This window comes from Acinonyx jubatus, chromosome B2 (genome assembly GCF_027475565.1).
Source record: "Acinonyx jubatus isolate Ajub_Pintada_27869175 chromosome B2, VMU_Ajub_asm_v1.0, whole genome shotgun sequence".
Taxonomy (NCBI): Eukaryota; Metazoa; Chordata; class Mammalia; order Carnivora; family Felidae; genus Acinonyx; species Acinonyx jubatus.
This window is the reverse complement of record NC_069385.1, coordinates 144,189,415-144,217,101: the sequence shown is the minus strand read 5'-3', so window position 1 is coordinate 144,217,101 and position 27,687 is coordinate 144,189,415. Positions and strand designations below refer to the sequence as shown.

At 46.0% G+C, this 27,687-nt stretch overlaps 1 protein-coding gene across 3 annotated transcripts in view; it reads left to right on the top strand.

The window, feature by feature from the left end:
* The window catches only part of DCDC2 (doublecortin domain containing 2), a 168,174-nt gene that overhangs the window by 56,435 nt on the left and 84,052 nt on the right, over positions 1-27,687 (top strand). For all 3 annotated transcript variants that reach the window (XM_027040411.2, XM_053223208.1, XM_053223207.1), the window contains exons 7-8: positions 1,203-1,257; positions 7,551-7,713. In XM_027040411.2, the coding sequence (XP_026896212.1) occupies positions 1,203-1,257; positions 7,551-7,713 (218 nt within the window). The remainder of the gene's footprint in view (positions 1-1,202; positions 1,258-7,550; positions 7,714-27,687) is intronic.

The following is a 27,687-nucleotide window of genomic DNA, read 5'->3' as shown; positions in this document are numbered from 1 at the left end:
CCTGGGATCATGACCTGAGCCAAAATCAAGAGTTGGATGTCTGCACAACCAACTAAGCCACACAGGCACCCATAAAGATTACCCTTTTAATTGCATGCAATAATACTCTGTTGCCCCTTTTTTTCTCTATGAGATGTCCTGTGTCTGTGAAGGGTGCCTCACTCCAGGTGAGTTGATGGCTGGCAAAGGCATCGGTTCAGAGCCCTGGTGGATGCAGGCGCCCCTTGGTTTGCCCGTGGTGCTGCTTTTTCCAGTGGTTCTGTGGCCACTTCGCTATCAGAAACGGACTCTTTGTGGTTGTCCTCTGCTAGGGTGTGTGACAGACACTCGTGCAGACAGAGCACAAGCTTTATCAAGCTATCAGGAGAGACTGGCCGAGGGTTTCTAAATAAGTAAGGGATGAAATGGAACTTCAGGGGGCGGTGTTTGGGGTGTGCAAGAGCACGTGGTTTTCCAGCACTTTAGAATTCTTTACCAGCACACTGATCGATGGCTGTCCTTACCCATCTACGAACTCAAACCCAGCAACACTGGGTTCGCCTGCCATGAGCCTCAGCGTGTACTTGAGGGCAGTGAGAGAGCTGTAGCTCACGGGTGGCCTCACTCAACCGAACGAGTAAGACCTTTATGGACGTGTGGTCTTGTTTTCAGAGGTTCACTGGGTTCCAAGACGCTTCCTAACAACACAGACATCTCTGAAACCGCGTTCTTATAGCCAAGGAGAACTTTTATTTTTTTGTAGAGAATGACTGGTTTAGAAGCTCCCTGAATGGAAGCAAACACCAGTGTTTTGCCGTGTCTGAGCTTCTGCGGTCGACCCTGCAGACATTATGAAAAGAATGGAAATTTACTGTTTTTGACTCAATCTGGCAAAATTATTCAGCTTAGGAAATGACTTTTTGAAATGCATATAGGAAATTGGGGGATTTGAATAAAAATGCCATGAAACAATTTAAGGTGGTACTAAAAGTATAAGGGAGCATTGATTAAAATAGTTTAAAAATCTTTTGGAAGGCAATTTGGAAACTTTATGGTGGTCTTTGTGAAATTGGGAAAAAGTATGTGGTGCTTTTTGTGAGACACCGATGTCCATCAACAGTTGACTTGCAGGTCAGGACGACAAGTTGGAATGACAATTATCTGGCATTATGTGTTTTTTGTAAATAACGTTCAGATTTCTAAATTGCAATTTGTTTCTGCAGTCAGAAGTCTTCTTCACTACCTCCTATCGTAGGATCCAGAAAGTCTAAAGGGAGTGTAAGTATCAGATGCTTTACTCATTAATGTTCTATATTTCTATGTGATACAGAGAGACTGTCCTGTGGGTTTCAATTAAATTTGAAGAAATAAAACTTTACCTGCCTTGTGGCATGTGAGCAATTATGTGAAACAATGCTAGAACATTAGTGTTACAGCTAAGCTCTTCAAAGTGAACCAGCATTTTAATTTTTGTTTTAAGTTCGTTTGTTTATTTGTTTATTGTTCGTTTATTTATTTATTTTTGAGAGAGAACGGGAGTGGGGGAGGGGCAGAGAGAGAGAGAGAGAGTATGAATCTCAAACAGGCTCCAGGGGCTCGAATCCACCAACTACGAGATCATGACCTGAACTGAAATCCAGATTCGGCCGCTTAACTGACTGAGCCACCCAGGTACCCCTTGAACCAACATTTTTAAAATACAGGTTTCAAAGTAGGCAATCTTTTTCCTTGTGTGCAGGCCTGATATAACTTATCTCGCAGTTGAAATCTGGGAAGTGATACATAAAAGTAGAAGAAAGCGGGGTGCCTGGGTGGCTCAGTCCGTGAGGCGTCTGACTTTGGCTCAGGTTGTGATCTTGTGGCTCATGAGTTTGAGTCCCACATCGGGCTCTGCTCTGACAGCAGGAGCCTGCTTGGGATTCTCTCTCTCCCTCTCTCTCTGCCCCTCCCACACTTGTGCGTGCTTGCTTGCTCTCTCTCTCTCTCTCTCTCTCAAAATAAATGAACTTTTAAAAAAAAACCCAAAAAGGGGTGCCTAGGTGGCTCAGTTGGTTATGCCTCTGATTTTGGCTCAGGTCATGATCTCACGGTTTGTGGGTTCGAGCCCCACATTGGGCTCTGTGCTGACAGCTCAGAGCCTGGAGCCCGCTTCGGATTCTGTGTCTCCCTCTCTCTCTTCCCCTCCCCTGCTCATGCTCTGTCTCTCTCTTTCAAAAATAAATAAACAATAAAAAAATAAAAATAAAAAACCCCCAAGAAGTAGAAGAAATGCTGTATTATGTCACATTAATGGTCTTTCTCAGTCTGGTATTTCTGTCTCTGGCAAAGATTAAAGAGGAAGTCTTTGTTAAAAAAAAAAAAGATAATCCTGTTCTATTTCTTTAAAAGATTCAGAAGCACTCTAAATATTTCCCTATCCATCATTCATCCACTTACTTGTTATTTAACAAATAATTATTGTTTATTATTGTTAACAGTAATTATTGTTAATTCAGCAGATGTCCATTAAACTGCTCTCCTGGGGGAACTGTGACCAGCATTTAGTCCTAACTTCTTAGTCTGTGGTACCTCCTCACAGTGATGAGTCTCATCCCAGCTGGAGTGCTGCTGGGGTGGCTTTTTCTGGCTGAGGCTTCTCTTTCTGCTCTTTCGATTGAATTGCCTGACCGGCAGTGATCAGAATGGATTTGACATGTCCCCCTGTCTGAACATTTCCCCCTGATTTAACTACGCAAAATTTTTCTGTTGGTATTTTGTGAAATAAGCTAATGCTGGGCACTGATACTGTTTAGGTGTCTCCCCTCCCCTTCACCCCATTTTTGTGTATCATGCAAATCCTGTCAGTACAGAGCTCGATGTGGGACTTGATCTCATGAACCGTGAGATCGTGACCTGAGCCGAGATCAAGAGTCAGATGCTTAATGGACTGAGCCACCCACATGCCCCATGTTGGACTTACTTATTTGAGAAATCACTCTGCGTGTGGTGTCTGCAGAGAAGTGGGTTGGGGAAGAACAGAGGCGGTGGGGTGGCTGGACCCAGGCATGTGATCCAGTGACCTGGTCAGGTGGCTGCAGGTGACATGGATGTTTGTGACCATTCTTCCTTGAGTATATTGTAGCTCTTGTCACTGAATGATGCATTCATCCAACAGGCATCTCTTGAGTGCATGTTATGTCCTGGGTATTGTATTAGTGCTTGTGCGGAGAGGGAGGCAGAGATTCTAGAGAAAACACGAAGTGTGTGGAACTTAATCTCTAGAGGAGGAGAAAGAGAAACAAACAGACAATGCATTTGGTATTAAGCTTGAGGATAAGGGATAAGCTTGAGGAAAGATACATCAAGGAATGGGAAGAGCAAGTGAGAGGATGTTGCAGCATCTGGGTGGTCAGGACAGCCCTCCTTTAGGGGATTGTATTTGAGCAGAGTCATAACGTGCCTGGCACATAACAGGTGCTCACTGAACCTGTCTAGGTGTGTGAATGACGGGCAGTGAGCTGCATGGAGAGACCGTCTTTGGTCAGTAATTCCAAAGTCACAAACTTAGTTTTTAACAGAAGGATTCATTTACTCCTTTCCTTTAATTAATTGGGTCCCTGGAGAATGTACATGTTTTTAAGATCATTAGCCGCTTGGCACTGAGTGGGGGTGGGAGAGAAGCGGCTAGGGGAGACCCAGCTCAGGGCTTTGGGAATCACTGCCGAGTCAGCGGGAAAAGCACCCTCAAATTCGTGATACAGATCAAAGGGGATGCAGAACTGGGTTTTTATGAATTCATTTCTCACCAGGCTTTCTAGGAATTGCTCTACTGCATAAGGAAGGGGAGTGCGGGAGGTGGCCTGATAGAGTTTAGTTAAAAAAAATAAATAAAAGCGGGGCGGAAAGCTACCAGAGTCTGCACAGGGGGCCCCTGCTGGTGTGTAAGTGCCTAGCGCAGCCGCATCCACCCTGTGGTAGGGAGTGCGGGTGGTGAGGGCTTCTGGGCTCTTGCAGGCCCTTCCACAGCCCCTAAGGAATGCCCCGTGCAGAGCAGGACGAGACCAGAAAGCCATTCCTTACACGAACGCCTAGTGCTGGGAGAATCACAGACACGAGCAAATGGAGAGTAATTTTAGCGTGCAGTTCTAGCCTTGAAAACAGAAGGAAGATATGCGTGGATGATGTTAAATTCTGTTCACAGTGGAAACACACCCCATCATAGGGGAGGCTGTGGTGTAGCAGCCGGGACGCCCCGCGTAGTGTCAGGGTGCCCCCTAGTGGCAGATGTGCGAACTCAGGGATTTGAAAACTAAAACCAGAGGCTAAAAGTTGTTCTTGTTTATTATTACCATGTGGCTATTACATGTTGTGATGAGTAGTTTACAGATTTCAATATTATAATTGGTAAAGTTCTGGTAAAAAAAAAAACCAATACGATTATCTGTGTATCCCAAAGTCATTGTGAAGCAAGATAAGGTCCAGATGTTTCCAAAGCTCTATTTTGCCTTTTGGGAAACTGAGTCCAGGATGGATAAAAGGGCTTTTTTTTTTTTTTTTTTTTTTTGGGGGGGGGGGGACACTTTCCATCACCAGATTCACAAGTGAGAGAAATGCCAGCCTGATTCTGGGTCTACTTTCCTGCTTAGAAGTCTCCCTTTGGGGTGCGTCTCTGAAAGACACGCATGGCAGAGGCTGTCGCGTGAGGCAGATCCTTCGTGAAACTTGGTGTTTTATGGCCTCTGTGCCTTTGGCACCTGTTCATGGGGACTGGGAATGCGTTTCCTGTGGTCATGAGTTGAGTGGCCCTTATTGGAAAGAGCCGAGGGAACTATTTAAAAAAATCCCAGTTTCAGTAGAGTGAGGGGAGATGGAAGGGTTCTTTTCAGTTCTTTTGTTTATTTGAGCCAGCTGATTGCTTTTCCTGTCGGATACACTGATGTGTGTGGGGCAAGAGGCAGGGCAGTGGTCGAGATACCGCACGGGGTCCAGTGTTTGCATAGGACACGCTGTAAAATCAGGCTGCTTCTTGACTCCTTATTCTCAGGCATGTTGACCCAATTTGTCACTTGCAGGTGGTCTTTTCAGGGAATCATGCCATATTATAAATATTTGTAGTGCCTTGGCATCAGGCAGCTTCGTGTAGAGAAACCAGACCTGGGTAACCGTGAGAGAGTTAATCCCCTTTATCTGTAAAATGGTGACAGTAATACCATATTTGTGTCAAGTGGGTACTTAGAATGTAAGAAAGTACTCAACAATATTGCTTTTTCTGTACCAGATAGCAAAACTCCCCTCTTACCTATGCCCCCCCCCATAGCCACAACTCTCTATTTATGTATCTATGTTATAAGTCACGTGTGGAAGTCTCAGAAAAGAAAGGAAGATCCCTGAGAATGCAAGCTGGTGCTTCCATAATTGGATACGTGGATGTCGGTTTCCAAAGCTGTGCCTTATATTGTTGGAAGTCACCAGCCTTTCTTGATGCTCCCAAATCGCCCTTTTGAGTGTCCTTATCAGTAATGTAGTATATCAGAACTTCCTGTATAGTTTACAAGAGAGCTGGTTTTTAAAATCGTGTGAATCTCAGGCACTGTAGGATGGGGCTTCTATTTCTCCCTTGTGAAAATGACTTCTCCCAGACAGCTGTAAAAGGCCATCCTGCCAAGATTCAGAGAGGTTCTTCTACATTCAGCTTCGTTTTAATCCTCGGAAGTTCAACAGCATCTCTGAACATTCCAGTAGGCTTGCTAGAAGGGTTACTTCACTCATCCAAGGCTTTTAAAGTGTTAAAATCTCGGGATTGATAGATTCAATTGAAAATAGGTGGGGATATGAGGCCTGGCTGATGGTTTTGGAATCTCTACTATAATCATGTTACCTGTCTGTCTCTCTGCCAGGCAGCCTATGGCCTTGTGAGAAAGAATCATTGGAGAAAAGGAAAGAAAAAAACCAACAACTCTGGTTGCTGTTAATGCAATAATTAAATGGAAACGTATGTTTAAATTGCAGCTGGAATAGGAAATTAAATTATGCAAAGGAGTGTTATAGATTTGGACAAGTTTTCATACTGTTAATAAATCTATGCATAATTCATTTTCTTGTAGGCTACGACAAAGTAGCATAAATAACTTCATTTGTAAGGCTGTGAATATTTCTACCCATAATTGGGTGATGGCTAAAACCATTTAAATGCTTCTGGATGGCTGAATATATAAATGTTTAAAATGAGCAGTTATAATAGGTTTCTAGGCAGATTTGTTTATTTAATATTACTACATTTATTTTCAGATCCTAGCATGGTACAGATGTTGCATAAAGATTTCACCCAATATGGTGTGAGTTCAGTACGAGTTTTAAGAAAAAGAGACTAACTCTGCTCTTGGAAGAAGCACTCTGATGCTCACTGAGTAAATACTGCCTGACAGGCGCTGTACTAGTTATTTTATAAGTGTTACCATTTCCTTCTCGTGATGGATCTGAAGGCAGGTACGTTGGCCCCACGCAACTGCTGAGGAACCAGGATCAAAGAAGCCAGGAGTTAGTTAGCCCAGGGTCCCCTCGGTGGTTAGTGGCAGAGCAGTGGCTCTGAGCCAGGTGCTTTGGTCTCTGGAACTTTCATTCTTTCTACCACCTGCAGCCTCACGCTTTCTGCATGCAGGTGGGCTTAGCACCTGAGCACCGAAGGGACCAAGGTGCTCTTGGTAGGAGGGAGTTTCTTGCCGTAGGCATGGCCAAGCAGTGACGGAGTACGAACACAGCTGTTCGGTGGGTGCGTGTGGCAGCCATCCCTGTGGTGGGTTATGTGCCCCTGTCCCCCCGCCCCCGCCCCGGGAGCTGTTCTCAGGCCAGTGACGGGAGCCCTCGAAACTCAACCTCACCTTCGTGATAAGGAGCCTGCTTTGCAGATGAAGAGTCTTCATCTCCAGAGGCTCCGCCGAATGTGTGACGGTTGGTGGCTGCCTTTGCCCTGGTGTGGTCTTAAGCCGCTGTGTCTGTGTCACTCTGGATTTGTGATCTCCAGGGAGTGTGGCAGTCGCCAGCGGATGAGTATGGATTTGAGGATTTTTACAAGCATAGTGTGTGTGTCCTTGGATGATGACACCTGCACATTCACGGTGACCGCTGGTTGAGGAGGTGTCTTTAGACCGGTGAATCAAACTGAAGGCTGTCGCGATTCCTCAGCCAACAGATAGCTGCTGCTTTTTCCAGAAGTCACAGGAGGGAGAGGATGGTTAAGGCAGCGGCTTGCTGGCTCCATGACCTCATTGCTTCCTCTTTGCAATGGCGCGACACAGCGCCTGTCTCCCAGGGTTGTGAGGATTGAAATAATTTTCTGGAATGTCTGGTACATGTTAAGTATTCAACACTTTTTAGCTATTATTTTTGTTCTCCTGCCTCTGTTAGACCCTTCCTGTGGCATTTGGAGAAGTTAACGTGGATATTAAGACGGAGAGCGGGGACTCAGCAGAATCCATTCGTCTCCCGCCCCTGCCCCTGCCCCGTTTACTGCTGGTTAATGACTCGTATGGACTAGGAGTTGCTTTGGGATTTCGTTAGCCAATGGTAAGGGTCTCTAATCTTTTGCCACTTAGGGAAATGATCGTCAGTCCAAGTCAACAGTTGGATCCAGCGACAACACATCCCCTCAGCCCCCGAAGAGGAAAGGGAAAAAAGAAGAAGTGAATTTGGAAAAACCCAAAAAAGGGAAACAAAATGTAAAGTTAAAGAATTCACCACAGATAGTTCCAGACAGCGGTAAGTTTGTCCTTCCTGCTATTACATTGTTTTTATTGTTTATCCTCTCAAGGCTATGATACGATTTTGATTCTTAAATAGATCTGTTTCTCTGGACCCGCAGAAGATACTCCTGACCATCACGTGGGAGAGTTTTCCAAGGAAGAATCTTTTTGTGTACAAGATTCTTCTGTTTTTCCTGCTAAGTTTCTGTTTATAGTTAGAGGTCGTGTACAAGGACACGGGTTCTGAGATAAAATATTTCTTGTGGTGGTCTTATATCAAAGAAAAAGGTAAATTTTGTCATCCTTTTCTTCTGTTGAAAGGGCTTGATTGACGTTTTGACCAACTACTGTTGACATTGGTCTCTCTCTCGTGTGTCTACAACCCTCGTCCACATCGATCATGAGTTACTGTCAGTCACAGCTTCCTTTCTCCGAAAAGATGTTTTACTAATTTTACTGATACCCAGGAGGATACTACAAAACTTTGCCAGTAGACAGTATGTACCCAAACTGGTTCTGTATCTTGCATTAGCAGATACAGAAATAATTCTAAAATAAATTCTAAAACAATAAGTAATTCAAAAATAAAATAATTCTAAAAAATTTCTAAAAAATAATTCTAAAAAAATTTTCATCGGTACGAAATTTGTGCAGTCAGATTGTGAACTTTCACGGTGGTTTTGGGAAGGTGGGCTCTTTTTGGCCTCATCCCATGCATAGTGTCAGTGGGGTGAGCCTGCGGGCATGGAGGGCTGGCCGGGCCACTGCTCCCCACTCACCCCGGGATCCACTCACATGCCCGCAAGGGGCCGGGCTGGGCACCCAGAAAGACGAGGGATGGGCCATGGTTTCGAGTTCCTGGCCAGCGCTCTGTCTTCCACCTGGGAGCTTCAGCTTATTTTGAGGTCGACACGCAGAGTCACATTAGAATTCCGGCTAACGTGGGCCCCACAGCTGAGGGGACACGGGAACTTATAGGGGTCCACACGATGTGGTCCCCGTGGTGGAAGAGTTGTCGGGAAGCCGCATGAGACTAAAGAAACAGGCTGCCTGAGTGAGCCAGTGACAGAGGAGACAATGGAGGGGGCTTGACCTCTTTAAGGTTTCGGTGACAGAAGACCAGCTGGGGACGGGGAGTCCTAGATTCTGGTTACAGTTCTGCTATGGACCTCGGCCAAGTCACTTAACTTTTGGGGGCCCCATCAGCTATCTACAAAATGTGGGTTCGTGATAAGGTTTTGTGTTAGGGGCACCTGGGTGACTTAGTGAAGCATCTGACTCTTTTTTTTTTTTTTAAGTTTATTTATTTATTCTGAGGGTGGGGGAGGGGCAGAGAACACGGGAGAGAGAGAGAATCCCAAGCAGGCTGTGCGCGTCAGCGAGGAGCCTGATGCCGGGTTTGAACTCACACCGTGTGATCACGACCTAAGCCAAAGTCAGACACCCAACTGAATGAACTACCCAGGTGCCCCAAGCATCGACCTCTTGATCTCAGCTCAGGTCTTGATCTCAGGGTCGTGAGTTCAAGTCCCACATTGGGCTTCACACTGGGTGTGATGCTTACTTAAAAAAAAAAAAAGAAAAAAAAGGATCTTGCTTTAAAGTTTGCTTTTGTTTTAAGTTTGTATTATCCCTTTTGGTGGCTATGAAACAGGGGAGGCCAAGGTAAAACATAGTCAACAAATGTTTAGTGAATGTGTGCTTGATGGCAGGCACCAAACAAAGCTAGTCTACAAGAACATGGCATTCCATGTTCATGAGCATTAAAAATAAGAGGCTTTATGTCAGTCATTACACTAGATGGTGAAGCCCCCTGTGCTGTGTCTTCCTACCAGTTGTCTTGTTTTTATTCCTAACACCAGGCACAGATCTGATAGGAGACAGTAAATATTGGGGAATGAATGTTGGACATCCCAACATAGATCAGTCTCTGTAATACTTTGAAACCCATGATGAAGTAGGACCTCTTTTAAACTTTCACAGATATTTTTTACTAAAGGCTTTTGGAAAATGTTACTTGCTTATTTTCTCAGAGGCTCTTCTTAGCCTGTGAAAAATCCCAGTTCCTCCCTCTAACATACGTCTATTTTTATGTTATTTTAAATATTTTTAATGTTTATTTATTTTTGAGACCGAGAGACAGAGCACGAGTAGGGGAGGGGCAGAGAGAGAGAGAGAGAGAGAGAGAGAGAGAGAGAGAGAGACACGGAATCCCAAGCAGGCTCCAGGTTCTGAGCTGTGAGCACAGAGCCTGACGCGGAACTCAAACCCACAAACTGCGAGATCGTGACCTGAGCTGAAGTCAGACGCTTAATCAACTGAGCCACCCGATGTATATCCATTTAACGTCTTTCAATTTAGTAGTTGTTTCTAAGAAGAAAGGGAACTTTTACCTTGTTTCTCTTCTGTGGGGAGACCTGGAATCACAAGTCTGTGTCAACAGTTCCCTCTTTCACTGGAAAGTGACCTTTATTAAAAAGTTAGATGATCAGGATTTTTGCTTTGGTAGAAATTTGCGGTTTCCAGCAATAGCCGTATCGGCATGGGGATGAAAATAACCCGTTGAACGTTGAAGCGCGTCGTTTCTTTTTAAAGTGCCAAGAGAAGGTAGAAACCCATGGTTGTTCTCCTGTGTTTGGAGAGCCTGGCTGGTGTTTTAGATAATTGCCCATGGTAAGTGTGTGTGTTCCAGGGACATGTTACAACGTGTGGACCATAGGTTTCTAACCGCCAGATCTCATTGTTCCATGGAACGATGGCTCGTGTCTGTCAAGAGACGGTTTTGAGGAGTGGATTTTTTTCCCAGTAAGAAACTTACGTGATCCGTTTAAGTTTCTTCAGTACATATAAGCGTATATAAGAATTGAGATGAAGCATTTTGTGTCTTTTCATCTTGATAGAACATGTAACCTGGAAGATGAATCTTGGCTTCCCAAAACAATTTTTTCCAGGGAAAATGAAAAAAAAAAAAAGATTTTGTGCAGTTCACTAGATTAAATCATCCCTTGACAGGCATAAGGATATTAGCATCAAGTCCATGCTTTTGAAAGTTGAGCCATTTCCCCCTATCAGATCTCCCTCCAGATGTCTTTGGCTATCAGAATTTTCCAGGTTATAGTAGTCAATCTCTCTCTCTTTTTTTGATTCCTTAAGTCAACTTTCATATTCATTTTTTATTGCTATGGCTTTTTGCTTTAATGTCATTTATCCTAGTAGTTAGAACCAAGCCTTTGGATAGTCCTATCCCAAGGGGGCTCTTACTCTTTAGAAAAGTAAAAGCAAGAGGCACGGTAAGCAAAATGTACGGGAAGGTATGTGGTGAGTCAAGATGAGTGCAAAATGCAAGAATTTAATGCCATGTTGCATATTTGAAAGTTGCTGAGAGAGTAGATATGAAAAGTCCTCATTACGAGAAAAAGTGTTTTTTTTTTTTTTTTTGTAACTGCATATGGTGACAGATGTTAACTACACTTACTGTGGTGATCCTTCTGTAGTATATATAAATACCGAGTAAAACACGCAAGCGAGATTTTGATGTTAGAGATGAAACATTTTTCCCCCTACTTAGCGGTATTTTAAATTTGGAATTAAGTAATTGACTCAGTTTTCTTTCAAAGTGTTACGTTTTAGAGCGAGGATCAATGTCTAGTTCCTCTCCTATCATATGTTAAATTGTGCAAATTTTTGATCCAGTGATGGTCACCTATATTCTATTCTCATGTTAGTTTCAAAAAAGAGACTTGGTAGGCTGTCTTGATTTTCATTGTGATTAAGACTGTAGTCATACGTGTTGTCTTTTACTGTTGGTATTTACTGATGCTCAGGTTTCTGATGCTGTATGAATGAGCAGTGCTAATGTCTGTCTGTAGATGGCAATCTGCCTCTAATTTTAGGTCTTTTGCTTTTCTTTCTCCCTCTCTCTCTCTCTCTCTCTCTCTCTCTTTTTTCTTTCTGACTGTGTTTCTTTCCGTAATAGTAAAGCTTAATAATTCAAGCAGAGCTGTGACATATTTCTTCAGGGAAACAAATCCCATTTTCTTTTGGTAGCCAAGATGCAAACTAAGATTGGTTGGTGATTGATGAAGTTGGGTGTGAAATGCATTTTTAGTGCTGCATTTAAATACGAGCTTAACTGGCCGGCGTGATTTCCTTACACTTTCCACTTGATTTGCAGTGCCTTGAGATGCGTTTTAGAGGCTGTTAACTAGCTACACTTTCCACCATGAGCAAAGTAGTAATGATGATTGTTTTGAAAATAGTATTTTGGGATTGATGATATTCATTGGTATTTTTAATACTTTCTGCGTGAGAAAAAATACCGTCTTTAGAACCATTGGAACAGGAAGTATAGTGAATTTAGGGCTCCTTAGAAATCTCGGACAGGCTGCAGAGAAAATAGCCTGGTCTGTGTTGCTGTGGCTTATGTGGTATTGACAATCATAAACACTTTTTTTAAAGCAGAGTTTTAAAATGTAAGCAAAAGCCAGACTTCTTGTTTCCTTCAAAGGATGTTTGATTCTGTTTGCGCGCGCACACACACACACACACACACGCACACTCGTATCTTCCTTGATGTAGCTCCTGACACACACACACTCTCTCTCTCTCTCTGTCTCTCTCTCGTATCTTCCTTGATGCAGCTCCTGGCTTATTCCCAGCATCGTTTGGTGATCATTCCTAAGGAACTTGCCGTGTGGACTCCTGATGCATGATAGGGAGCAGGTGCGGGGCCGGGAGGAGATGTGTGAATGTCACGACCTTGCTGGCTGACTGCCCTCGAGCGGTCACACTCCTGAGTTTTCTAACAGCTACAACCTGCACACGGCTTGCTGTGTTGACCGGAGCACGCAGCGTTCGTGCGGTCGGTCCGTCGTCCTCACGGTCTGATCCCGGGGCATGGGAACTTGAGCTTTGGTCCAGCTGATGAACGAGCTCTGGCACTTGCGTGGTGGCTCCCCGTCACAGGGAGCTTTGGAGATGGGACAGGAAGCACATTTCCGAATGCGCCCCCCCCACCAAGCCTCACCCTCTGTGGGGGATCGTGTATTTGAAAAACGCACGTGAGAAGGCGCCAGGGTGAGTTTGCGAAACAGGGCGCCGGTCATGTTTAAGAAGCTGCGCTAAGATTCAGGATTGCTTGGTGTCTGGCTCTGTCCACTCCCCTTGTGACGGGGAAACGCAGGCTTTTCATTCCCTCGCTGACCGTGACTTACCTCGCGGACAGTGTGGACTGTGGGATCCGGATCAAAGTTTACTACGTCCAGTACTCCTGTGATAAAAATGTGTAAAGCAAGCCTTCTCCACATTTCAGTGACCCTCGTTGGGATGGCCTGTTGTCCGACGGAATTCTAGCACAGAGAGGATTTTGGTAATTTCTTGGAAGTCTTGTTTTGGGCCCCAAATTCTAATAAAAACTAGTTTGGGAGTGTACATTTTGCTGTTCCCCTTAGTACTGAGAGATTGGAAAATTCGAGGCTGGCTGAATACCAGGAAGATGTTTTGTCTTGGAGAGGAGAATCATTTTAAAAAAGAATCTTTTCATATCCTGCTTTCTTTCTTTTTAATGTTTATTTTTGAGAGAGAGAGAGAGAGAGTGTGTGAGCAGGGGAGAGGCAGAGAGAGAGGGGGAGACACAGAATCCAAAGCAGGTTCCAGGCTCTGAGCTGTCAGCACAGAGCCCAACGTGGGGTTTGAACTCACAAACCACAAGATCATGACCTGAGCCAAAGTCAGACGTTCAACTGACTGAGCCACTTAATTTCCTGCTTTCTTACACACCTTATACACTGGAAGGAGAATCACCCTGAGAGAAGCATTCTTTCACAGCCCATGGAGGGTTGAGGCCTCTGTAGGAAACCTCTTTTGGGGACTGTTTTCTTTTTTTTGTAGCCCAGGGATGGGGTGTGAAGTTACTTTTTTGTTTTCACGAGGAAGAGTCTATAAGCTCTTGAGCTGCATAGATGTTTCCAAACCTTTGGAAGATTTTACTCCACCAAGTTGTGTATAACCCGTAATGCACTTTATTTCTCGCTCCAGACTCCTGTGTGTGTGCAGGTTCCCTGCCGTGTGCACTAACGTGTCTAGTGGGAAGGCGAGCTTGGAGATCCGTTTCAGGATGCCAGGGACCCATGTTACCCTGCTGCTGAAGCACAGAGAACTGTCCTCGGTCAAATTTCTGGCGTCCGCCAAAGAGGGTGAGGGCAGGGATCCAGCTAACGGGGTGTGGGGTCTGAGGAAGAATGCAAATTTTGGGGGGCGCACACTGAGGCCTGGGATTAGGTGCTTTTATTATCTGATCCTCTTTGAAGAGGAGGGTGTTGGGATTGCCTCATCTTTACTTTTCCCCCTAGCTTCAGGCTTTGGCTTACCAACCTCCCTTCTCGTAGATGCCGCCCTTTATTGTAAGCAGGGCTCATTTCTTCTTGGCCCAGCAGATTCACAGTATTTCCTTGATTCCGCTACCTCCAGAGTTAGCTGTGAACGTTTCTGTAAGCCTGCTCTAGAGAAGATGTGGGTCTGCACCAATGGTGAACTTCTGGCACACAAGAGACTCCTGCTTTTCCAGAAGAAGCTACAACTGGGTTACCCCTTCTGGGCGTTTCATCACAAGTCTGTGGTAGGGCCCAGACTGGGGCTTGGCTGGGGGCAGGCCTCCTGTCAGGAATGTCTGTGCTGATCGCTGGGGGTGACAGGGAAGGCGGGGGGAGAGGAAACAGCCACTGCTTTTCCCAGCTCCCCATTTCTTCTGCTAGTGTGTAATGAGGCAAGACCAGGAAGGGCCTGGTCCTCGAGGACATCAGCAACTCCTCAGCCTCCAGTTTCCTGTGAGGCACAGACAAGCACCCAGAGCAACACTTAGTGTTAGTTGTGTGTGTGTGTGTGTGTGTGTGTGTGTGTGTGTGTGTGTGTCCATTATGCCTACATCCGTGGTAACTATTGCAATCAAAGCCTACATGTTCCAAACCCTGATTAATGGCCCAGTTCTGACACCCACACTTCTGAAAATCTCAGTAGTAGATTTTAACCTGGTATTTTACAAGCTTCATCTACAAATCCTCAAAATTAAATCAATGGCATGTCCCTAGTTTTACAAATGGGAGAAGAAGAGGAGAAGCCCATTTGCCCAGAGTCAAAGAGTCTTACCAATGCCCAGAGATTTCTGGAAATTGCCACGCTGACCCACTGCTGGCTGAAAGGCGGGCGTACCTGTGGGGTTATGTGTGGGACCATGATGCCCCGTGAGTCTAGGGGGAAGAGTGAGGGGGCTTCAGTGCGGAGGGGCTCTGACTGGTCTCCCTTCCATTTGGTGGTGAGAGTGTGCGTGGATGGCAGTTGACCTTGAAGCTTACCTGAGAGAATGTGAGGGATTCCCACCTTTCTTCACTTCCATTCCTCAGTATTTCACATCCCCTTTGTAAATGGGAGTGACTGATTGGAGCCCTTGTTGTTTTGTGGGTGGGAGGAGCGAGTTATTATTAACGAGATTTTTAGCAACATGGTGTGATGGTGGGTCTTCCCCACCACGTTCAGACCTACTTCTTCGGGGTTTGGGAACCCTTTGAAGCTGACCTCTAGTTTATGTATCAGATGACCAAATATTATTATTATTATTATTATTATTATTACTTAAATTTTTAGTTGGTTTCTGGGACTTAAACTCTTGCAACCCATGCCCTTCTTAGCATGTGAGTTTCCTTCACCGGGTTTCGTGAACACCCTGCCTGAGGAGCCCCGCCCCCTTTCCAAGAATACTGTGTATTCCCTGTCCTCTGTGCTAACTGCTCAGCACTAGCACGTTTTCTTCCAGGAGCCATAATTATACCTGTACCAGGAAATTGCTCTCGACAGAGTAGAAGCAATTCCCTTCTCCCTTTCAGTGACCAAGCTCCACTTACCACTAGTAAATGCCAGAATATGTTTATGTCCTATGCATTGATGTGCTTTTCCGTCTTGGTATTAAGCCTCTGTATCCATCTTGTCCACGTTGAAGATAGCGTTTTTGCATAAATGCGTTTAGTACGGTGACTGGAACAGTGGCTGAATACTACTTGGTACCACAAGATGGGGGAGGGACCTTTCTCCACTCCCATAATACACTGGGACTCCTTTGTACAATGTGGCCTGTTTTATGTATGAACTCTATTTTTAAAAAAAAATTTTTTTTTAACATTTATTTACTTTTGAGACAGAGAGAGACAGAGCATGAACGGGGGAGGGTCAGAGAGAGAGGGAGACACAGGATCTGAAACAGGCTCCAGGCTCCGAGCAGTCAGCACAGAGCCCGATGCGGGGCTCGAACTCACATACTGCGAGATCGTGACCTGAGCTAAAGTCGGACGCTCAACCCACTGAGCCACCCAGGCGCCCCTGAACTCTATTTTTATGCTTTCAGTTACCCTTCTGGTTTTCGAAATAAGACATAGCCTGTGTTGCAAATCACCACGTAGCATGCCATCACCATGGGGACAAGGATAAACAGCAAATGCCTACAAAGTACTTTTGAGCTCTGTAGGTTTAAAGCTATCCATTTAGTCTTTTTAAAAAATTTTTTTTAATGTTTATTTTTGAGAGAGTGTGAGCGGGGGAGGGCAAAGGGGGAGGGAGACACAGAATCTGAAGCAGGCTCCAGGCTCTGAGCTGTCAGCACAGAGCCTGACGTGGGGCTCAAAGCAACAAACTGCGAGATCATGACCTGAGCTGAAGTTGGGCGCTCAACCGACTGAGCCACCTGGTCGCCCCTCATTTAGTCTTATTTTATACAGCCGGATGGTGATACCAAATTGTTTCTGTGAAATTGGGCAAGGTGTCCTCCTTTAAAAAACTTTATCTTTTTTAAGTTTATTTATTTTGAGAAAGAGTGAGTGGGCAGGGGAGAGGCCGAGGGAGAAGGAGAATCCCAAGCAGGCTCTGCACTGTCAGCACAGAGCCCATTGTGGGGCTCAAACTCACAAACGGGGAGATCATGACCTGACCTGAAATCAAGAGTTGGACGCTTAATCGACTGAGCTACCCAGGTGCCCCATCCTTCCTTTTAAAATGCTGTACCAAAAGCCGCTTTCCATGGGGAGCAAAGCTGGCAGGTACCCCCCGCCCAAGTTAAAAGCACACGTCTGTCACCTTTGCACTGATTGCAGCTGGCTTTATCCCAGGCTTTATTGTGCTTAATGGTAAAGGTACCGTCCTAAAGGGGCAGGCATTTTATGGAGGGTGCCTGTGCCGCGGTGAGAAGCAGGCGTCCTCCACCCAGATCGTCGAAGACAGCTCCTGTAGCCTTGGTGATGCAGCCCACCGCGTCATGACTCCTCTCATCGCCTGGAGCTTCTGGGTGACTTTAAGGTAGGGGCTTTTACCCAGGGAAGTTACTGTCACTTCGTAAAGTGGGTTCCATGGAACAGTTCAGGAGCCCATGAACTGGGCTCCTAACCGACGCTTCTTGTAGTAGGAGTTCCAAGCCCAAATATCAATTCGGGAGACGTTGGATTATACAGACTTGAGCCGTCGTCTTGGCTACAGGATTCCACAGAGCCCTTCTTCTGACTTTGGATGCCGTAGGGGAGCACATCTGGTGGCAGGATTGCTCTCCAGGGCACAACATGGGGAGCACGGGGGTGCTCAGACAGGCAGTGTTGTCACCCGTTGCAGGGCAGAAGAGGATTTCTGAGGAGGAGTCAATGAGACACCTTCTCTTGGTGTGGTTCTGATGGGAGCAAGAGCTAACGTAGGCGGCTCAGGTTTTCTGAGTGTTTACTCTGCGCCAGGGACAGGACTGAGCGCTTCAGGTTTGCAGTCTCATTAATCTTACGATCAGCCTCGTGACACAAGTGCCATTATTATTACCGTCATCCCCATTGTACTGATAAAGGAGCCAAAACGCCGAAGGGTTAAGAAGTTTGCATGCGACCACACAAGCAGCCCACGGGTGGAGGCTCGGACCCGCTGTTGGGTCTGTTGTAGGATGCCGTCTGGGGGCCTGCGTGACCTCATGTCACGGCAGGAAACCCTGGATCCTGAGCTCCTCATTGCTATCGTCTGCTGTCCCATCGAGTGTGAGTTCACAATGGCATGTGTGCACATAGGGCCAGTGATATTTACTAGCGATGGGAAAATAAAATCGACAGCACGCTTTCAAAAGCGCTCGTGTTCAGACAGATGGAGGAGTTGGGAGCAGGGGCCAGGCTGCTGTTGTTTCACACCGTGCCTCACCATGTTCGCTTCCCTTACTGATTACGACGGAATTTAATGTGATTTCGTGGCCGTGGTGGAGAGGGTGCCACACCCTCACTGACCAGGATGGTGGCTCCAGGGTCAAAGAAGGGACATCCCATGCCTGATTCAAGTCCGGCTGTAGACTGGAGGTTCCCGTGACCCTTCTGTGGGTTTGACGGTTTGCTAGGGAAGCCCGCGGAACTCAGGAAAATGGTTTACCTACCAGCTCACTGGTTTATTGTAAAGGGTACGACTCAGAAACAGCCAGATAGAAGAGATGCACAGGGCAAGGTGTGAGGGAGTGCGTGTGGGGCTTCTGTGCCGTTCTGGTACCTCCGTGGTTCACCATTTGGGAGCTCTCCAAACCCCTTTGTGTGGGGTTCTTTTAAATAGAGGTTTTATTATGCAGGCATGATTGTGTCAGCCATCGCCATTAGCAATGACCTCAACCTCCAGCCCATCTGCCCTCCCTGGAGGTGTGGGGGTAGGGGATGGGACAGAAAGTTTGCAGCCCTGTAATCACGCGGTTGGTTCCCCAGCAAGGGGCCCCTGCCCGCAAGAGCTTTCTGAAAGTCACCTGAGTAGCTTAAAGTCAGATGTGGTTGGAAGGGCTTGTTATGAATAGCAAGACACTTTGTCACTTTTGCTCTGGAGCTGTTTTAGGAACAGGAGCTATTTGAGGACAAAAAACCAAATATTAAAAGGTGGTCACATTCCTCTTTATCACTTAGGAAATTAACAAGCATTTTAGGAGCTCTGTTCCAGGAACCATGGACAAGCCCAAAGTGTATTTTTTTAGACATTTATTTTATTTGAGAGAGAGTGCACACACGCATACATATACACACGTACATGAGTGGGGAAGGGGGCGGGGGGGAGAGGAGGAGGAGAGAGAGAGAGAGAGAGAGAGAGACAGAGAGAGAGAGAGAGAGAGAGAGAGAGAATCCCAAGCAGGCTCTGTGCTCAGGGTGGAGCCTGATGTGGGGCTCAATCCCTGGGATCATAACCTGAGTGGAAATCAGAAGTCGGATGCTCAGCCGACTGAGCCACCCAGACGCCTCCACCCCAAAGTGTATTTCTTACTATATGACAGTTTTACATTCAGCGTGTCTGAGAAAGTCTTCATTATACTCTCACATTTAATTTTTTGTTTGGACGGATGTAGAATTCTTGGTTGGAGATCCTTTTCACTCAGAGTTCTGAATGTATTTCTACACTGCCATTTTACTTCCACTGTGGCTGTTAGGAAATCTGATGTCATTCTCATTCCTGTTTATCTGGATTTCCCCAAAACTTTGCTTGCTAGATGGGGATCTAAGAAATGGACTTGACTGCAAGTAGGTCATTTGGGAGGTTTTCACAGAAAGCATGGGCAGGTCTTATGGAAGAGAGGAGAGTTTATAAGGGGGGGGGGGTGTCACTCTTAAATAGGGGCCTTTGTGGGCAATTAGGGCTCAGTCCTGCCACAGAGAGTGTATGAAACACATCTCAGAATTGTCGGTGCAGGGGTAAGGACGCTGAGATGTCTGTCTGCTAATTCCTGTCCTTCATTGGTTGATGGTGGTCCTTGGAAGACTGACTCCTGGTGCTCTGACCTGTCCACACTCAGGCTGAACGAGCTTCTGTGGCCGAGAAAGGGCTCAGGCAAAGTCAGAAACTTGAGGTAGAAAGGCCTGGAAGTATATGGGAACTTCTCACTTAAGTGCAGCAGACTCCCGGGTTGGGCCGAGAGGATGAAAGCAGGGCAAGAGGAGGATTTCCTGGAGGTATGGGAATCTTCTAGAAGGCCTGCCGTGGACTGGGAGCAGGAAAATGTCACACTTGATGGTCTCTGATGGTGGACAGAGGAGACAGTCTTGAGAAATATGTAGGAGACAGAATGAATGTGACCTGAGGTCGCGTGGGAGGGGGTGAGAGTCTAAGTGGGGCCCAAGGGGGCACGGAGCATACTGGCCTGGGTAGATGGATGTGTCATTAACTTTTGGGGAATTTGCTCACGAGGAGCTGAGATTAAAGGGACCCGTTTGGCAGCCGGTGAAGGTGTGCATGGTTCAGCGGGAAATGGAAAGACTCCGCGTGCAGAGGTCCCTCTCGGGGGGGACCCCAAGGACCTAGAAGAGACGGGGAGACCTTGGCAAGTTCAGAAAGAGGGTGGGAAGAAGTAGGAAGGAACAGACACCTGTATGGCGCTTGCACCGCTAATTAGCTTGCTCGTCTTACGGAGCAAACACTGAGGGGTGGGTGGTGTTTGCAGACGGAAATCCTCATTTCCATTCGACAGACCTGCAGATTAAGTATGGAGAGATTCAGTATCCCACAGTCTGCAGCAAGCCAGAAGGCGTTTAATAAATGAGATTTAGTTTCAGGGTGTCACAGCATGTGAGCCAAGGTCCTGTGCCCTCCAGTCTAGAGTTGTTCCCATGATTGCAACGGCCTTCATCAGACTTTGTGGTTGTCTAGAGCCTAAGTGTGTTGGAGAGATTTCTGTGTAGGTTTTACGTGAAGCTAAGACCAAGCAGAAGGCGCAAAGCCCGACGCAGAGCAGTGCGGTGTCTTCCCTACAAGGTTCCCGGTGCGGTGTCCTTAACCTGTTTGCACAGCACCGGTACAAGAGAAAAAGCACTGCCATCTCAGATCGAAAACAGAGACGGAGTCATTATGCACAGTAATTGAACACCAAAAAATGAACACCAAAAAATAGTAGCAAGAGAATTGATTCAAACTGTACTTAATGAGGGATATGAAGGAGATGGGAGTCGAGAATCCTGAAATTGTTTTCCGTAAGAGGTGTAAACGCTGCCATCTGAATATGAATGACCACCCCTCTCTGACTGTAAAACTACCAGAAAGATCCAGCTCAAAGTTCCCATGTCGGACTAGCCCAAGAATGTATTAGGAGCAAAAGGAGACAATGGCTGATTTTCTTCATTACAAGAAGAAAACCACCATTTACCCCTCACTGGTACCAAGGTTCTCAGTAATTCCCTCTAATTTTGGAGTGAGTGCTGTGGGCTATCACTGCTCTGGGAGACAAGAAGTGTGACCATGTGGGACAGAAACAAAGGAACCGACGGGCACCATTGCTGATAGACGGTCTTCAGATTTTTTTCAGATGCTTTCTGACCTAGTATGCTGGGGATTTATCACACTTTCAATTTGGTAAGTTTTGCTACCTAAAACCGAGTTCCAGAGATCTCACTTGTCCAGCACTTGGTAACCTTTAGATGGACAGGTTCACCCTTTAGGGATTTTTATTTTCTCAGCAAGTCTCAGACAGAAGGGACAGAGGAATAAATTTTCTTCGGTCACTAGGTGGGTATAAGGCAGTTTTTCATTGGTGAGGCAGGTTTTTTGGTTTGACTTTTAGAAATTTAGTTTGGAGGACAGTCAAACTCTCCTTGGACTTTATTCCCAGGGCCACCCCAAGGTTATCATTTAGAAGCATGATTATGGTTATTTCGCGTTTTTTAATGATGATGGAGCATTCACGAAAATGAGGGAGGAAGCACTTGTGTAAAGTAGCAAGTGCCTAAAGAGGCGATGTCTGTGTAAGGAGATGTGACTTTATTTGGCCTGGTCTTCGAGTCAGAAGTGAGGGGCTTGGGTACTTGGAATCTGGGAGCCTGGAGCCGGGGAGCCAGGACACCCCTAGTTCACACACGCTGCCCTGGGAAGTCTGCCTTACTGCTTCCCTCCCTCTCCCTTCCGAGACCCAGTCGCCGCTCCAGGCTGATGCCCAGAGCTGTGTGTTTGAAGCGTGATGAAGGTCAGTAGGGTCAGAGAGGAGTAGCAGGGGGGAGAGAGGAAAAGGGTCAGCTGGGCAGACAACGTCATTTTTTCTAATAAAATTAAAAACAAAACTAAAAATGACATTCAACATTCATTCTCCTTCACTCCAGTAAGCTTCTGAAGTTAATCTTTCTCTGCTCTGTTGTACAATCAGCGTTGGTGAGTGGTGTCCTGGAGGAGAGGCGTAATCATGGGGGAAAACATGATTTTCTCTTCAGGAAGGTTAACATAGGGTTGGAGAGGAGGCGCCTGGCCAGCTCAGTCAGCGGAACAAGTGACTCTTGACCTCAGGGTGGTGAGCTCAAGGTCCGCGTTAGGTGTAGAGATTACTTAAACATAACATCTTTAAAATAAAACAGGGTTGGAGACTCAGAAGCATGTCTAGGTCACAGTAAGATGTGGCGGGACAGAGTCCATGTCAAAGGCTTCGAGAACTGGGGAGGGGGGCTGAATCTAGTCACTGAAGTTGGGAGTTGATATTTATTTGAGAGAAGAAGTTCTGGACAGAGAATTTGAGGGGGGCAAAAAAAAAGGACTGAGTTTGGCATTTAAATCTCTAGTGCATTTTGGGGTGCCTGGGTGGCTCAGTCGGTTAAGCGGCCGACTTCGGCTCAGGTCATGATCTCGCGGTCCGTGAGTTCGAGCCCCTCGACGGGCTCTGTGCTGACCGCTCAGAGCCTGGAGCCTGTTTCTGATTCTGTTCCTCCCTCTCTCCGACCCTCCCCTGTTCATGCTCTGTCTCTCTCTGTCTCAAAAATAAATAAACGTTAAAAAAAAAATTTAAATCTCTAGTGCATTTTAAAACCAGAGTAGCTAAATGTTAATTAATCTTCCAAATTAGAATAGTAACTTAATATGAACAAGGAAGAGGAGGGATTGTTCAGGAATTGGTTTAGTGGATGGTGGAAAATTGCTGTCATGTTGTTTGATTGGTGGTGGGAGGCTTTTCCTTCCTTGATGGTTTAATCTTACAATGTTATTTTTATATCCTTTCAGTTCCTGTGTACTTTTCTTAAACATCATAATAGTGACAGTGAACATCATTGTTTATGCTAAAGGCCATTGCTTCCCGCACCAACCTCCCCACCCCAGCTCAAACAATGAAAAAATTGTGACTTTCCCTTAAAAGTGACTAGGAGGCTTTAATTTTTCACTATCACGAATCTCTCACTAAAAGGCCCTTCACACACGGTCCACGGCAACCTTACGGACATGACATAGGAAATTGTTTGCAGGCTCAACCACTTTTCTTACGTCAAGGCCCATATTTCCATCTGTATTAGACCCTTGAACAGTGCAGGGTCTGGGACTGTAGTTGAAAATCCGAGAACTTTGGACTCCCTAAAACCTTCACCAGTAGCCTACTGTTGATTGGAACCCTTACCAGTAACATGAAGAGTCAGTCAACACATGTTTTGTATACGCATTGTATACTGTATTCCTACAATAAAGTAAGCCTGAGAAAGGAAAAGGTTATTAAAATCATAAGGAAGAGAAAATATTTATACAGTACTGTACAGTGTTTATCAAAAACAAAAGTCTGCATATAAGTGGTCCCGATGCAGTTTGAACCTGTGTTCTGCAAGGGCCAACTTGACTTCAAATTTCTTTTTTTTTTTTTTTAAGTTTGTTTGTTTGTTTATTTATTTATTTATTTATTTTGAGAAAGAGAATGAGAGAGTGAGAGAGAGGGTGAACGAGCAGAAGGGGCAGAGAGAGGAGAGAGAGAATCCCAAGCAGGCTCCCTGCTGTCAGCACAGGCCCGACATGAGGCTCGAACTCACAAATCTTGAGATTGTCACCTGAGCCAAGATCAGGAGTCGGATGCTTAACTGACTGAGCTGCCCAGGTGCCCCTGAACTTGAAATGTGTACCCTTGATTTCCCCACAGCACCCCTCTCCCTCTGCACCGCCCCCCCATCACACGTGTTAAACAAAATCTTATCCAAACCCTGAATTGCCTTTATTTGTTTAGTTGCTTAGTTTTCCCTGCATTCTCTGTCTCAGGGTATCCTCAAGCCAGAACCCTGGGGTAATCCATGTGTGTGGGTGGGGGTCCAAGGGAGCAGTTACAGTCTGTCAGTTTGCAGTGATAATTCAGGGCAGGAGTGGTCCCCGCCTGTTCTGTGGAAGGGAGGTCTACACAAAATAGCCCCCAAAAGCCCAAGGAGTCTGAAGACCAAAGGAAAAGGCTGACAAATCCAGTTTGAGGAGAAATGGCTTATTAAAGGGACTTAGGGACAGAAGCGTATCTTGGGTGACCCCACCTCCTGTGAGACCTGCTTTTATAGCCTTGGAGGCTGGGAGCACACAGGAGGACTGCCTAGAGGAGATGTTGGAGACTCACAGTGGTCCTATCTCCATCCAGTGCAGATGGAGGGCGTTGTGCCCCAATTGTACTTGAGGGTGTGGTTAGACAGAAAGAATGTATGTGTTGGGGGCTGGGGGTGGGGGCTGTGCTCAAGAAGACTTCAAGTCCCAGAAAGACATGTCCCAGGAAGGCTTCATGGTCACCATGGTGATTTGTCCAAGATGGCGTTAGTCTGCCTCCTGCGCTGCCCATTCCTTTCTAATGCCCTTCCTGTTATTACCCCTCTCATCATTTTAATCCTGTTGACTTAGAGTCCACCTAGATTTTTCCATGTTCCTCGCCCTCTCTATCCAGTCAGGACCAACTGACATTGGTTCTACCTTCTCATAATCTCTGGAACCAAGCCTTCCTCCCCATTCCATTCCAGCCCCTTATTTTCCACGCAGACGACTGCAGCCTTCTAGATGGTCTCCTGAGCTCCCTCCTCGACGGCCCTTCACAGTTCTGCCAGATGGGTGCCCTTGAGACACAGAAACTCTTCTGACGGGATTCCTTTGGAAGTTTATGGCCTTCACAGCCTCTCTTCCAATCTCCTCTTCCACTGCCCATAGAGAATTTTTTAGAGTTTGATTGTATGAGCCTTTTCCAAGTCCCTTTGTATGTGCCTAGAATGTCCTTCCAGTTGCCCATCATCTGTGTTCTCCCGGGGACTCCCTGTGGGATCTTCTCTTCTGTAAAATCTTCCTGCCATGCCATTGTCACATCACAGCAGAACCTTCTGTCCTCGTGGCCTTCTTCTCTGCTGGCCTGTGAATGGTTTGACAGCCAGGGCCCTCCTCACCATCGCCTTACTCATCTTTGTGAGCTCATGGTGTGGTCTGGTTTCTCACATGGAGTTAGTTCTCTGTGAAGCTGGATGAGAGAATGCCTGAATTTTCTGAACGTTGTGTGATTTTTTTTTTTTGCTGGGCTTTTATTTGAACTTGGGCATTGCAGTTATTGATGATATTTCTTAGCTTGATGAAATCAGATTGCTAATCAAATGTTTCACAGTGGCGTGGCGGTAAGCAGGGTCTGAGCCTGCCGCCCTGGTGAGGCAAAACACATCTATAGCCCTGGAGGTGGAGGCGTGTTACTCAAATTCAAGGTGAAGTAATACGCTGGAGACAAGACTGCTTCCTTGACTTCAGAAATCAATATTAGTGCTTAGGTACAATATATGGCTCTGTGTGTGGAAAACTGAAAAATTTATCTTGCTATAATTAAAAAAAAAATCACATTTTTCAGGGTTGAATGGCCCCTGAATTGGTGCCCTGTGCTGTTAAGAGAACAGCCCCAAGAAGATGCCACTAAAAAAAAACAAAAACAAGAAAAAAGAGGCTGTTAAAACCAGAGTTGATGAATTTTCTTCAATTTATAATGTGAAATTATTCTTTGTGTAATGCTGTCTACAGGCTATCGGATTTTCCATTATTAGAGGATTTAAAAGCCACTTTGGACTAAAGATTATTTACATTTCTAATTTCCTGCATTAAGTGATGGAGCATAACTTTAAATGGTGCCCCCCAGCCCCCAACAAAATTTTACAAAGGCTGTACGCTCAGTCTCTTGATGAACCCCTCTCCTGTCCACACACAGGCTTGGGCCACTCCCTCTGCTCTATTTATTTTTCTCTTGGGCTCTATTCTCTTAGACTTTAACCAGCAGAAATATCCTAATTTTTGGAGATCCTTATCTAAAATTTTTAAAAATATTTATTTAATTTTGAGAGAGAGAGACAGAGTACGAGTGGGGGAGAGCAGGGAGAGGGAGACACAGAATCCAAAGCAGGCTCCAGGCTCTGGGCTGTCAGCACCGAGTCCAATGTGGGGCTTGAACCCACGGATCGCGAGATCATGACCTGAGCCAAAATGGGACACCGAACTGACTGAGCCACCCAGGCACTCCTGGAGATTCTTCTCTGTACGTGAGCATCCAACTACCTACCTTAAGGGCAAAGGGCCCCACAGATACACACATACAACGTGGGCATGTTTTTCCTTAAATTTTAAAAAATGTTTTATTTGTTTTTGAGAGAGAGACTGCACACGAGCAGAGGAGGGGCAGAGAGAGGAAGACACATCATCTGAAGCAGGCTCCAGGCTCTGAGCTGTCAGCACAGGGCCCGATGCAGGGCTCGAACATTTGAACCACGAGATCATGACCTGAGCAGAAGTCGGACACAACCGACTGAGCCACCCAGGCGCCCCTAACACAGACATGCCTTTTAAACATAAACTTTGTATTCACGTGCACGTACAGAAGAGTGCTCAGATCATAAGTACACATCTCGGTGAACCTGGACAAGTTGAGCAGACCTGGGTAGCCAGCATCTGGCTCGGGAAATAGAATGTTGCCAGTGTGAGGTTGTCTTTTCTTCTCGACACCTGGTACCCGGTGGCTTTCCCAGCACCATTTTTCCATCACCAACTGGGTGTCCCACAGTTCGGTCCCATTGTGGTACTGCCTTCCAGAGTCAGTGCTGGGCTCCACCCCACCAGACAGCCCTCATTTCAGATGCCGGCTGCAGACATCCAACCCCAGGGTACTCTCACTCCTGTCCTACGTGGTACAAAGTCAGGGATTTTGAAACCCGCCTCACTCCCATTTGTTATCTTGCTAGAACGACTCACAGACCTCAGAAAAGTACTTTTCTGGGGTGCCTGGGTGCCTCAGTCGATTTAGTGGTTAAGCACCCGACTCTTGACTTCGGCGGCTCAGGTCATGATTTTATAGTTCATGAGATCAAGCCCATGTGTCAGGCTCTGTGCTGACAGTAAGAAGCCTGCTTGGGATTCTCTCTCTCCCTCTCTCTCTGCCCCCCGCCACCCCCCACGCTCACACGTGTGTGTGTGTGTGTGTGTGTGTGTGTGTGTGTGTGTGTGTGTACTCTGTCTCTCTCTCAAAATAAGTAAGCTTCAAAAAAAAGGAAAAGTACTTTACTTACCAATGCAGGTTTGTTATAAAGGGTACAACTCTAGAACAGCATCTGGAAGAGATACTTAGGGGAAGCGCATAGAGCTTGCCCCTCTTTATGTGACACTTTGCCAGCATTTTGTTGTATTTACCAACCTAGAAGCTCTCCAAACCCTGTCATTTAGGGTTTAAAACATTTTTTAAAAAATTCATTGTCAAGTTAGCTGACATACACTGTAGTCTTGGCTTCAGGAGTAGATTTCTGGGATTCATCACTTACATACAACACCCAGTTCTGGTCCCAACAAGTGCCCTCCTTAGTGCCCATCACCCATTTTCCCCAACCCCCCCACCCCATCAACCCTGTTTGTTCTGTGTATTCAAGAGCCTCTTACGGTTTGCCTCCCTCTCTGTTTGTATCTTATTTTTCCATCCCTTCCCCCATGGTCTTCTGTTTAGTTTCTCAAATTCCACATGAGTGAAATCATATGATATCTTTCTCTGACTGACTTATTTCACTCAGCATAATACCCTCGAGTTCCATCCACGTTGTTGCAAATGGCAGGATTTCATTCTTTCTCATTGCCGAGTAGTATTCTATTGTGTATATAAACCACATCTTCTTTATCCATTCATCAGTTGACGGACGTTGGGGCACTTTCCATACTTTGGCTCTTGTCGGTAGTGTTGCTGTTGGGGTGCATGTGGCCCTATGAGTCAGCACTCCTG